The 12,076-nt window shown below is 40.7% G+C and overlaps 1 protein-coding gene across 1 annotated transcript in view; it reads left to right on the top strand.

The window, feature by feature from the left end:
• The window catches only part of LOC124775236 (ABC transporter G family member 14), a 78,241-nt gene that overhangs the window by 60,604 nt on the left and 5,561 nt on the right, over positions 1 to 12,076 (top strand). The window contains exons 7-9 of the mRNA XM_047250074.1: positions 1,156 to 1,283; positions 9,857 to 10,064; positions 11,095 to 11,309. Of these exons, the coding sequence (XP_047106030.1) occupies positions 1,156 to 1,283; positions 9,857 to 10,064; positions 11,095 to 11,309 (551 nt within the window). The remainder of the gene's footprint in view (positions 1 to 1,155; positions 1,284 to 9,856; positions 10,065 to 11,094; positions 11,310 to 12,076) is intronic.

Below are 12,076 nucleotides of genomic sequence, written 5' to 3'. Positions count from 1 at the left end.
AATTGCGCTTTGACATTCTTAAGAACTGCACTCAGTCACTGGAAGCTGGACCTAACGGTAACGCTTGTTCAAGCGTGCGCTCTCACTTGCATGATAACCGGAAAGCCCGTACTGCCATAAACTGCATGAATAGTATGTGTGTGTCCAAGTACAGGGTGATTCAAAAAGAATACCACAACTTTAAAAATGTGTATTTAATGAAAGAAACATAATATAACCTTCTGTCATACATCATTACAAAGAGTATTTAAAAAGGTTTTTTTTTTCACTCAAAAACAAGTTCAGGGATGTTCAATATGGCCCCCTCCAGACACTCGAGCAATATCAACCCGATACTCCAACTCGTTCCACACTCTCTGTAGCATATCAGGCGTAACAGTTTGGATAGCTGCTGTTATTTCTCGTTTCAAATCATCAATGGTGGCTGGGAGAGGTGGCCGAAACACCATATCCTTAACATACCCCAATAAGAAAAAATCGCAGGGGGTAAGATCAGGGCTTCTTGGAGGCCAGTGATGAAGTGCTCTGTCACGGGCTGCCTGGCGGCCGATCCATCGCCTCGGGTAGTTGACGTTCAGGTTTCATAACTAACCTTTTTCGTAGGACTCTCCATACAGTTGATTGTGGAATTTGCAGCTCTCTGCTAGCTCTGAGAGTCGATTTTTCTGGGCTGCGAACAAATGCTTGCTGGATGCGTGCTACATTTTCATCACTCGTTCTCGGCCGTCCAGAACTTTTCCCTTTGCACAAACACCCATTCTCTGTAAACTGTTTACACCAACGTTTAATACACCACCTATCAGGAGGTTTAACACCATACTTCGTTCGAAATGCACGCTGAAAAACTGTCGTCGATTCACTTCTGCCGTACTCAATAACACAAAAAGCTTTCTGTTGAGCGGTCGCCATCTTAGCATCAACTGACGCTGACGCCTAGTCAACAGCGCCTCAAGCGAACAAATGTACAACTAAATGAAACTTTATAGCTACCTTAATTCGCCGACAGATAGTGCTTAGCTCTGCCTTTTGTCGTTGCAGAGTTTTAAATTCCTAAAGTTGTGGTATTCTTTTTGAATCGCCCTGTATTATGTAGTGGTTTTCTCCCGACGGAGAATCTACACGTTCCTTGTAGCACGTGTTGTTACTTATTTGCAGCGGCGCGCGAGGACGAGGGCAAGACGCTGTGGACGGACAGCCAGTCGCACGCCTCGTCGTCGAGCAGCGGCGCCGACGACGACGGATCGGACTGGCAGTGGCCCACCTCTTTCTGGACGCAGTTCAAGGTGAGCGCAGCCTGCTGTCCCACACTCGTCACCCTGGGCGCCCCCTCGCGGAAGCGCACGGACCGCTAACCACTCCGGCGGTCATCAGCCGAAGCTAACGAGCCCACACCATTTTGGGCTGAAGCGCTAGGCACTACTCCCACCCTGCTGTCAGGTGGCGCTCTCGTTGAATACCGAGCACAGCAGCCCATTTCAGAAGAACGACTTCATGGTAAAAAATCCTACCTACCAACTCCACAGTTTTCCTACCTGAGACCCTTTTACACCATCGACTTTGTCCCAATCGACTTAAAAGGAGACGGCACCACCGTGGGGTCGGGGATTTGTCCGAAATTTTGTGTGGTGAAAGAGGACCCCTAACACCTCAAGTGGTTAAAATATTAGGACGCACTACTCGGAAAATCCCGGGAAAAATCTATCCAAAGTTTCTTAGGTGCCTTATTAGTATAAAATGTTAGTCCATTGCTGACCCGCAGTCTGGCCTACATGGTAAGCGCTCGGACCCTTACGCCAGAGGTCTTGGGTTCGATTCCTCTTGCGGCACTTTTTTTCCTTCTGTTGCTTGCAAAATTGCAGCGCATTGTTACAGAAGAATCGTGAAATCAATTCCCGGGAAGATTTTATAAAAATTCATTCTATAATTCACCGTCAATTATCGTCACCAATATTCCGAGACATGATTCAATATGCCTGGTTTGCCTCAGAATTATCAGAAACTCAAAACATTTTCGTAAATGTTAATGGGGCATGTTTTTGTACAGATTTATTGCAAACACCCTGTGATTGAGAAATATCCGCCTTTATATGTTGTGGAACATGTCTCAAAAATTATTACTATGTTTTACGATAATTACCACTGCGGTTCATGTTTATAATTATTATATGTATAAAAACTAAATGTTGTCCTAATGGACTTTGTTATTCTGATTAAAAACTCAATGTTTCCCCTCATACAATTTACAATTAAAAATGGAAAACCCACCGCCATGAATTGTGTTGTTGGACGAAAAAAAATAATTTTTATTCAATAATGTAACTAATTTGTTAAAGATAATGTAGGTTTGCAAAAAGTTCTGTATAGTTGGTGGAATAACAAAAGAAAATGAGAGATGAAAAAAAGTGCCAGAGGTGGAATCGAACCCAAGACCTCTGGCGTAACACTCAGAGGCCTATAAGGCTATAACATCTACGCCAGACGGCGGCTCGCCAATGGATTAACATTTTATACTCATAAGTCACCTAAGAAACTTTGGATCGATTTTTCCCGGGATTTTCCGGGTAGTGCGTCCTAATATTTTAACCACGTGTGGTGTTAGAGGTCCTCTTTCACCACACAAAATTTCGGACAAATCCCCGACCCCACGGTCGTGCCGTCTCCTTGTTAGCGAGACAAGTGAGTGTACTTAAAGCGCCCCTGGCGTTTTATGCCCGTACTGCGTCTCGTTGTTTAGAGTGGTGATTTTCATTTAAAGCTCCCCCTAAACGATCAAATGTGTTTGACAAAATCGCTCATGTCCAGCCACGGATTTGCCAAACTAGCTCGTGCACGTTCAAACAATGTTTGTCCATTTAACTTGACCATAAAACTCGGGTTAGTGTGTGTTTTGAGAGTAGTGAGAGCGGCCACAAATGCAGACAAAGCAGTCCTGGCATTGACTTTGACACTGTGTTTAAAAAACGAGAAGAAGAAACACTGGTAAGGGAGAGGCTTAAAATGATTTATCCATGAAAAAATGCTAAAGGAAATGTTAGCCACAGTACCCGACGATTACATCAACTTTCTTCAAACGGACAATGATACTTTATAAAACTTGTGAAGTCCCTCCAAAAAGAGCAAACTTTCCTGTCACGTTCGCTCTTGTCTAGCCAGGGATGTTTCAAACAAGTCAGTACACATTCTGAGAAAGCTTGTCGATTTAACCTTACTTTTGAAGCAGATACTTTTCATGTATACTGTATTTTGACACTAGTGGGAATGGCTACAAATGCAGATAAAGCGTTTCTAAGCGTGTTTAAAAAAAGAAGGAAACAAGTCGCTGATCCAGGAAATGGTTTAAAATGAGAAATAGGCAACTGGAAACATGTTAATGGAAACGTTTACTCAGAACCTGACGATTACGTAAACTTTCTGCGGATGGACAGTGAAATGTTTGTTGTTTAGCGTTACTTAATCCTCACACTGAAAAAGACGACGCAAATATGGGAAAATTTATTCTCTTTTACTTGGCCCTCTGACAGGTAGTTAAAATACCGCAACGTAAGAAAATGCAGCCCACATCGTCCGTGGAAGAACCAGAGAACTGTATGCACAGAATATTGACTTTGTTCATAACATCTTCATGCGTAAATATATAGCTGGGAAAGATGTGGTACCTCTCCCATTTTGGTGAATGTCAGTGCCATTCTGTTTTTGCCTCGATCATATTTTTCATAGTTGTGGAAGCTCGCGATATAAATAGATAAATCGTAACGAAACAAATTTTCACTTAACAAATGCGGCGAAACGTCACAAACAACGTCCGCCATCTTGTCAAACTTCCTGTCAGTCAGAATTTCTCTCAAACACGTCACACACGATCTATGCCTGGCAAACAAACCAAACTGCACCGTAAACGATCAAACACTTGGCAAGCATAGTTAAGTTTGGCAAAATGTTTGATCATTTACGGGGGCCTTTAGCGCAAAAGTTGCGTGTGAGAGCTGTCTGCTGTCCTGTTTGGCATCTGAACTGTGACAGTGAGTTTGAGGGACTACCCTTTTTACGAAGAAATTTAAATATAGTACGGAATGTAGGAACAAGCAAAAATAATATAGTTTTTTGGAGACCAGAGGGGAATTCATGGTGTAAATTCTTGTCAGAGGTTGCGTGGTAAATTCCTTACATTCCCGAGAACGGAAAGAATAATTAATGCGTCATCCAAAATTTTCAGAATATAAAAATTTATTTGTTCGAAATGTGTATACCTGCAAACACATTAAACAATATCCACAACGCAGCAAATAGCGTCTTTTTACTTTATCCTTTGTATCAAAAACATCGAAAATTACTTTCCTCATCAAATAATTCTGACTTTGTCACTCCTGAAATAATTTTTACTAAAGCATGTATATCGATTTACGTTCTTATTTATGCATTGTGTCGGCTCTTTCTCTTTAAAACGTACATGCCTTCATGCTTTCAGATATTTCGTCTGTGTTGCAAGAGAAACCAAGTGGAAGAATATCAGGACCTTGTGTAATTTTCAGTGTGTCATCAAAACAAAAAACAAGCAACACAATAAAGATTAAGGAGACACGAAAGCACAAAATCCGTCTCTTATAATACGAGTAAGCTCGGCCAAAATAAATTAACTTAAGATTTTAGCAGACGCCCCCAAAGTCCAGTGTTTTTGCGCATGCGCAGCATACTCGAAAATTTAGAATTCCACACTCCAAAAGTCTATAGATCATTGACGACACACACACACACACACACACACACACACACACGTCGTGGTTGGTTGCTGATTTACGCGCGGGCATAAAAGGTGCACGCACTTTGAGTAGTCTTATTTTGACCAGAAAGTTGCTCGTGTAAAACGGTCTTCCCTGTCTTACAACCCGCACCCTTCAACCCTATGGAACATTTTGTCTTGTCCCACATTTCTCCCGCATTGTAGGACCTTCAGATTTGTGAAAATGCAGTGCTTCAGTATGTTGTTTTTTTCTTTTTTCTTTTTATTTTAAATCAGGAGATTTCACCAAGCTGCGATGTGTATTTAAAATGTATATATTTTCGACTTTAGCTGTTCGTCTGTGATTTAAATTTTAAAAACAACCGTAATGTTGGTTTCTTATTCGTATTACTTTTTAATTCACTTGGCTGAAGATGGAAATATTTATTGAACCAATGAAAGCGCTCCCCGCCCACATCCGGCGAGAGGGATGAAATATCAAAAAGGAAAAAATGGTCAAAATCGACTACTCTTGGCAAGTGAATTGACTTATAGTTCATGGCGTTTTATTCGCGCACCGAGTCTCGTCAGTCATGCGTCAAGAGTGGTGGCTGTGGTTAAAACGTTAGCACCAAAATTACATGTTTTGCGAGAGATGGCTAAACACGAAAATTGGAACTGAGGTTATGAGAAACCAACAAAAAACCTAAAATATACTAAGAGAAAGTAGGAACAAGCAATGGTATATAATTTATTGATGACGAAAACAAAATCCATTGTGGAAGTGTCAACAAAGGTCATTTGATTAATTCGTCACACTCCTGAGAACCGAATAAATTGGAGAACTCATCTAAACATCTACATTTATGTGCTCGAGGAAATGTATACTTACAAACATGTCGAACAATATTTATAAGACAGTAAATATCATCGTTCTACTTTGTCCTTTGTATCTTGTCGTGTTTCTAAGTGCTAAATACTGGTAACAACGAAAACTATTTTTCACATTAAACAGATAAAACTTTTTCGCTGTTGTAACAAGGTTCGTTTGAATTATCCGTGAAAGGTACTGTTCAGAGTGGTCTTTCTTTTAGTGAACTATCGTTTTTTCACTGCTCGCTTCCATTACCAACAGAAGTTCGAATATGCATGCACAAATTTTCCCTTTCACATTCCCAGGACCCGAGCATCCGTAGTTCTGAACTATTGAACTGTGTGAACTGCGTCTGATTGGAAGACTGAAAACAGCACTTTACTAAGTTCAGGTCAGGCTCCAGTTCCGAGCTGTGTGAACTGCAAGAGATGGTATGATGGAAACCATTCCGTCAGTTCAACTCAGTTCAGCTCACTCTCCAGTTGTGATCCTCCCGTCTCTTGACTCTTGTTTACACTTAACGTAGCTTTCCCCCCCTTTTTTTAAGCCGGTATCTAAATATCTCTTTCCCATTCTAAGAATTAATTTTTAAGAACTATTAGATAAGAATGAGTTTTTCCTCTCTTCAGACGCTGTTAGAGAAGAAAAAGCAGATAACTCCTCGTGATGTCAATCTACTGAGATTCCCAAGTAAAGGCTTGAGTTCAAATTGAAAGCAGTCAGCCCATCCTAACAAATAGATTGCATGTATGAAAAAAGTTATTAGAACTATGCACATATGATTTGTTCCTAATGGTCATTCGGTTTTTGTAGGCAATAAAAGTTTGCTTCTGATTTTTTAGTTGAAGGTTGCTTTTTTATTGGTTCTCCAACAATAAAAATGAATCATATAGCTCATTTGAACTAGTTCAGTAAAACGAACTATCTCAAAAGGAATGAGTCTGTAAAAAGAACAACTTTACCCATCTCTAGTTGTAACAAAACACTTGTAGCAGACATGAATGTGCCCTATCATTGAATAATGTATTCGCAATGGCAATTGAGTACACCACACATGTGCCATTTAAACAGGTGAGCTAAGTGTACTTTCGCAAGTATACACCTAAAGTTGGCCAGAAGACTCTGCACCAAAACATTGTGGCAGCAAGTTACTGATATCTGACTGTCGTCCAAATTTTCATGGAACAAAACACTACAAAAAAATGTTTATCTGTTTACATTCTATGACACCTGAAAATAAGAATGTAAATAATGATATCAATATAATGGAAGGAAACATTCCACGTGGGAAAAATTATATATAAAAACAAAGATGAGGTGACTTACCGAACAAAAGCGCTGGCAGGTCGATAGACACAGAAACAAACACAAACATACACACAAAATTCAAGCTTTCGCAACAGACTGTTGCCTCATCAGGAAAGAGGGAAGGAGAGGGGAAGACGAAAGGAAGTGGGTTTTAAGGGAGAGGGTAAGGAGTCATTCCAATCCCGGGAGCGGAAAGACTTACCTTAGGGGGAAAAAAGGACAGGTATACACTCGCACACACGCACATATCCATCCACACATACAGACACAAGCAGACATCATGTGTCTCGCACACACGCACATATCCATCCACACATACAGACACATGATGTCTGCTTGTGTCTGTATGTGTGGATGGATATGTGCGTGTGTGCGAGTGTATACCTGTCCTTTTTTCCCCCTAAGGTAAGTCTTTCCGCTCCCGGGATTGGAATGACTCCTTACCCTCTCCCTTAAAACCCACTTCCTTTCGTCTTCCCCTCTCCTTCCCTCTTTCCTGATGAGGCAACAGTCTGTTGCGAAAGCTTGAATTTTGTGTGTATGTTTGTGTTTGTTTCTGTGTCTATCGACCTGCCAGCGCTTTTGTTCGGTAAGTCACCTCATCTTTGTTTTTATATATAAGAATGTAAATACCTTTTTTCTATAAGATATTTAGCCTTTCTTGTGGGAGAGCACTAGTAGGAAAAATACCAGACCATCATGCAGTCTTTCCAATGTGCCACGGAAACATAGCCAGTTATAAAATAACTATTAAGAAGACACAAAGTCCATTAGTGTAATAGGCATGAGCTCACTGAGAATAGGTTGGCTTGCGATGTTGGCAGATGCCACCACACATATTAAAGATTTTAGAATCCCACACTTGGCACAGTCAATTGATGACCGACCCAACTGACCTCGCTCCTCCCCTGCCCCCCATGATGCAGATGGTTACTGATTTACACATTTACATGCAAGCAAGTGATGTACACCCACAACAAAACATGGATCTTTGTCTGTGAAGAGGATCCACATGGGACTGATAGTGAGACAGAAGCATCCTTAGGCTTATCAAAGACTGTCATATCTTGAGTTTAGTGTGAATACTTAGCTGGAGAAAAATCTGTTCATGATCAATTTTGCACAGTTTGATTGAAGCTCAAGAACAGACTTACATTGATTGGCATAAATAAATGTTCAAAATATTTGAATGAGAAAATGCAGAATCTGTGGCAGAGGACAAAACAGCCTTGGGGCTGTTCTGAGGTGACCCATTAGCAGCGTGCATGTCAAGGAAAAAGATTGTGAAGACTTGAAACTCTGATGCAATCTTTGTGGCATACAAATATAACCCTGACAGTCTCAGTTCTGTGTGTACCTCTCTTCTTTACGAAGTTCACAGAAGCTCTCCTTCGTGCTTTGTTTGAATAGCACTCCTGTAAGAAAGGATAACACGGGAAATGGCTTTACTTGTATGATTTGTAAGAATACTGTTCCTAACACTCTGACTGGGGTTATCAGGTTCTCCTCATGTTCCTTACAAAGTGAGCTGTGCTCACTCAGATTTGCATACTCCACTCGAACGCCATTGCTGGCCTGTTCCCTCCCCCTGGGAGCCCCCGGCCGGAGGTGGAGAGGCAATTGACTGTCCCTCCCAGCGACGCGACCTCGGCACGACATGACCCGACCTTCACCCAGATGGCAATAGCAGCCACTTGAGGCCCCCTTCACTCGATTATTGGCACAGCCTGCCTCACACGCTCCCGCCAGGCCCCTGCTGGAGGCTCCAGGCTGGGCTCTGCTTTGCTCTGACTGTGCATTCACTCTGCTTGTGCTGGTCACCATTTCTGTCTTAATGCACGATAACACAGGGAAACTGGAAATGTCTAAAGCTGTCCTGGGAGGCATTTAATCAACTAGGACACATGTCAGATATCATATGAATAATAAACTACCAAGAAGAGGGAAAGTAGTCAGAGTTTAGTACCCCATAAAGCTGCATTTTATGTTTCTCAGCCAAAGTGGAAAATTACAGGCACTATTAACTTCTATATTCAACTTCCGTTTAGTTAAGTGTGTACAGTTATTGTATTCATCAGTTGAATTTGCAAATAATGATATTTATTGTTTACTGGAAAGAATAGGTCATTGCACACTGCTATACAAGCAACCACAGAATTGAGAATGAGTCATCACCTAGAGGCCGCTGAAATGTGTTCGTAGTGCGTATAGGTGGCATTGGACCATCTACAAACATATATTTTTTCACAAATGAGGACAAAATATTTAGATTACTTTTTTTTCTTTTTGAGGGGGGGGGGGGGGGGGGGGGAAGATAGACATTTTCCTTTACATATTTCTGCACAGTATCAATTGTTTGTATATGTGTTCACTTTCTCCTACATCACTGTAATAGTAAACTGGGGAAAAGAGAATTAGTTAAGTGTAAGTCGGGTGGCTATCTAAATAATTAAGGATAAGATCAAACCGTGGAAATTCCAGGATGGAATTACAGCAATATGAAAAATATGGATACACTACATAGAGGAGGCATTGCATTGCAGATAGGCGCAGTTTTGTCTAAACATTTAAGTTTTTGTACAAAAAGCACTTTTTATGAAATATAAATAATTCATTTGGTTTGCCCTCCTCTGACACGCACACGCGCACACGCACACCCAAAAATGGTATCCTGCTTCTAAAGTTTGTAGTCGGCATCTCATTCAGTTCAGTTTTTGAAATGTAGCTGTACACATTGTGTGTAATACCACTCGTTTGCACTCGGGCACTAGCAGCTTTCTCGACTTTAAACACAGAATGTTGTATACTGGCATTTCAATAGATGTTGCTTTTTGGTGACAAAGATTGTAAAGTGAAAATATCCACTGTGAAAATGTTCATATTAATTCAAATTTGTGTTGAGTACAAAGTAGTTCATAAGTAACTAAGTGACACCTGCAAATTTTCGACTATTTCAGGTTCTGTCACAGCGCAACTTCCAGGAAGCACGGCCCAGAATGCTGTCGAAGCTGAACTGGGTGCAGACAGTGGCACTGGGGGCGATGGCAGGCCTGCTGTGGTTCCAGTTGGACAGGAAGGAAGAGGCACTTCACGACATCCAGGGTTGGATGTTCTTCTCCACCACCTACTGGATGCTGTATGCCCATTTTGGGGCTCTCTCGTCCTGTGAGTTCAGAGGGTGCTTCTATTAAAGTCACATCTCTGATCCAAAACCATAATTATTCAAATTCTTCATGGCTGTTTGGCAGAATATTACAACTAAATTGAAACATTTTTTGAGCAGTATGCCTTGCACCCAATGATGATACTTTTTAAATGACATCATCATCACAAACATTACATTGCTACTTGTATATTTTATTTATTTGTCAACTCGTGGACATTTTTCAGTATAGACACATTATCAGTACATCTGTATGTAACACGTAATTCTGGATGTTTTCAGACTCAATTGTTGATAATGCATTTATCTTGTATATCCATATTTTGATGTAATTTTATGTCTTTTTGACAATGCAGTCAAGAGCACTTGGCTATTAAGATGGGCTACAAATTAAATCTATAGATTTGTGAATTGATGATAGCATCATTAACCAAGACTGAGGCTGTTAATCCAGCCCTGCTTGGTGATATTCTCAACAGGAATACTCTATAAAGTATCTGATGATGATGATGATGATATTGAAGGAGAAGAAGAAGAAGAAGAAGAAGAAGAAGAATACTCGGTGTGCTGATTATCAGAACATTCATTATATCAATATTTTACCTATTGTAGATGAAAGAATTCTGCCAATGTAATGAAATGTAGGTTGTAATATAGTCAAACGTTGGGTAAACTTCTAATAAAATGATCAGAAGTGCAGTGAATTTAGGATGAACTGTAAAAATCCACAACCTCAATTCTAGACCAAGACTAATTTTTATATGAACTGTGTCGCCTTGTTTAGGGCTCAGAACTGAATTTTACATGTTGGTGCAAAATACTTTTTATGGATTACCAGCAGACATCAGACAGTAAACTGCAAATACTCAGAAATTACTAGTTGGTGAAACATAAGCACTCTGTTAAGATGTGAACTGTCCTGTGAATTTAAGGGTGTTGCTGTTTCTTAAGCATCTTATTTTATTTAGTTGATATACATACTCTGAAATTCATGTTACGAGTAAAAATTAAATATTCATATTTGTGTTTCAGTTCCACCTGAACGAGAGGTGATCAACAAAGAGAGGCTGTCGGGATCATACCGGCTGTCTGCATATTACCTTGCCAAGATGGTGGGAGAGCTGCCACTGACAGTCACCCTGCCCGCGGTCTACCACATCATCTCCTACCCCATGCTGGGGCTGAAGTCCCCGACAGTCTTTGCCACTCTGCTTGCCTTCCTGCTGCTCAACACTGTTGTCGCTCAGGTATGAGTGCAGTTACGCGACATTTCACTTCTGTAGGTCTGATTTGGTTCTAACTGAAACATACAGAAAACGAACAAGTTGGGATCTATGTGAAGAATGTGTTAGTATCCATGAGACATAATTTGGGGGTGGGGGAAGTAGTGTGTGACAAGGGTAATCACAGTCATCAACTGCTCCATGGAAGACAGAAACTCTCTGCTCCATACCCCACACACCTACAGCTGAAAGTTTCTCCTGAATAGTTTCTTCCTTCATGCGAAAAGTTGTTCTTGTTTCAACAGGTTCGACATTTCAAAATGTAGTCATACAAACAATTCTTCCTAATCCCTAAAAACTAATAGTTTCAGTAGAGTCCTATTTAACTTACAGCCATTACTTGCCTTCAAGAGCCAAAATTCCTCTGCATAACTACAGCAACCAACATCCATTTGAACCTGCTTAATGCCTTCATTTCACTTTACAGTTTTTACCCTGCGCATTTTCCTACATTACCAGATTAACAATTCCTTGATGCCTCAGGATGTGTCAACAGAGCTCCACTTTAGACAAAAGAAAAGGGCAAATTGAGTGTCTCGGTGGCATATTACTGACCTGCTTTCGGCCAAGAATGAATTGTGCTGTTGCAAAAATATCTGATTGCTCTTGTCGTATAAAATGAATGACTTAAAAAAAACTGCTAGCAAAAGGAAGTTAGTGATCCTCAACAAAAAACTAGTGCCTGTGACTGAACAGTTACTCGTGTAATCAGTAAAATCTAGATGCTTAGT

Source organism: Schistocerca piceifrons, chromosome 2, assembly GCF_021461385.2.
Source record: "Schistocerca piceifrons isolate TAMUIC-IGC-003096 chromosome 2, iqSchPice1.1, whole genome shotgun sequence".
NCBI classification, from domain to species: Eukaryota; Metazoa; Arthropoda; class Insecta; order Orthoptera; family Acrididae; genus Schistocerca; species Schistocerca piceifrons.
Note: the sequence above shows the minus strand (reverse complement) of the source record. Positions and strands in the feature narration are given on the sequence as shown.